Raw genomic sequence first — 1,465 nt, forward strand, 5'->3', positions numbered from 1 at the left:
CTTTTTAAATTTTATATCCAATAGGCTTGTTATTCAGGTTTATTTTTAAATAACTTTCATGTACTATTTATCCAATAAATGCGCTATATATACTATTGATATATAAGCTGAAATAAATTTATTAGATTACTTATGTTGAAAATGAGGAATAGAAGACTAAGGCATTATTTTGTGATCAGCTTACTAATTTTTTGTTGATTTAATTAAGCCTGTTTTATTTTTTCCCTGCTAATAGCTACAAGTGTATTCATCAGAGTTTGGAGGACAATAATAGATGTCCCAAGTGTAACTATGTTGTGGACAATATTGACCATCTATATCCTAATTTCTTGGGTGAGTCTTTGGAATGATTTTTATTTTTTTTTTTAAATATCCTATCTTCAAAAGTATCTGCTAGCACTAATTTATTCAGAAAACCTAGTTTAGAGGTTAGCAAGTCTCTCTCTACTACTTAGCACAGTGCTTCTCTTCCTGGGTTGTGGCATAGATTTCATACATTGTTAGCACAATATCATATTATTTTTAAGTTTCATTTAAAAAAAATTGACACGACTTTTAGATTGTTATGTAGATGTCTGGACAGGATGTGAGGCTTAACAAAAATGCCATAGGCTCAGAATACCTTTCCCTTTCTCTATGTAGTATTATGCATTCTACTGCTTCTGCTTTGGGGGCAGAAGTGAGAAGTAACAGAGGAAAGAGTCAGTGGGGAGCGGGAACCCATGTTTGGTGAATGTTGAGAGAAAGGGGGGAAAAAAACTTGGGTATGATGATTCCTGGGTAGGGGAAGAAAGTCTATGAACTGATGAGGCAATTGAAAAGTAAGAACTCGGGGAAGGAAGACATGGATATAGAGCTTATAAGAGAGAAATGGTAAGAACTCGAGAAGAGACATGAATGTGGAACCCATAAGTATAAATGGTAAATGGGAATAATATCTGATCAGAGGCCAGTTGTGAACCAGCCTAAGATAGTGTAGGAAACCTTTAGTCTGAGTGTTTTGTGAATGAATAATAAACCAAAGATTAATTTTCAGATATTGGTAGGCATCAAGTAGGACACTATTGGGTATGTACATCAAAAAAGTTAATTCTTCATTCTAAACACTAATATGCTCCAAGTTAAGGTGTGGTAACTACCCGTGTATAATATTCTGACTTGCCATTGCTTTGGTTGTAATTTGCTTAGCTCAAATGGTGGTTTATAATAAATCATGAATCTGTATTTTTTCAGCTGTGGCTTTCCTTTTTACCTCTAAACATACACTAGCTACCATCCTTTTTTCTCGGTTACTCTTCAGTACAATCCAGTGTTTTTTCATTAAGGAAAATCACTGGATGACTGTACAGCAGAAAGGATCCCTGCTGGAAATATTTTCAGGATTTTCTGCTAGAACGTCAAATTCTTCTGAGTAGATAAAATCTTACGGCAAACTTGGAGAAGGAACTTGGGAAAAGCACAAAGA

At 34.5% G+C, this 1,465-nt stretch overlaps 1 protein-coding gene across 1 annotated transcript in view; it reads left to right on the forward strand.

Moving 5' to 3' along the window:
- The window catches only part of RFWD2 (ring finger and WD repeat domain 2, E3 ubiquitin protein ligase), a 187,959-nt gene that overhangs the window by 36,918 nt on the left and 149,576 nt on the right, over positions 1-1,465 (forward strand). The window contains exons 2-3 of the mRNA XM_012644641.1: positions 236-333; positions 1,037-1,068. Of these exons, the coding sequence (XP_012500095.1) occupies positions 236-333; positions 1,037-1,068 (130 nt within the window). The remainder of the gene's footprint in view (positions 1-235; positions 334-1,036; positions 1,069-1,465) is intronic.

Source organism: Propithecus coquereli, unplaced genomic scaffold (genome assembly GCF_000956105.1).
Source record: "Propithecus coquereli isolate 6110/MARCELLA unplaced genomic scaffold, Pcoq_1.0 Scaffold216, whole genome shotgun sequence".
Lineage (NCBI taxonomy): Eukaryota > Metazoa > Chordata > Mammalia > Primates > Indriidae > Propithecus > Propithecus coquereli.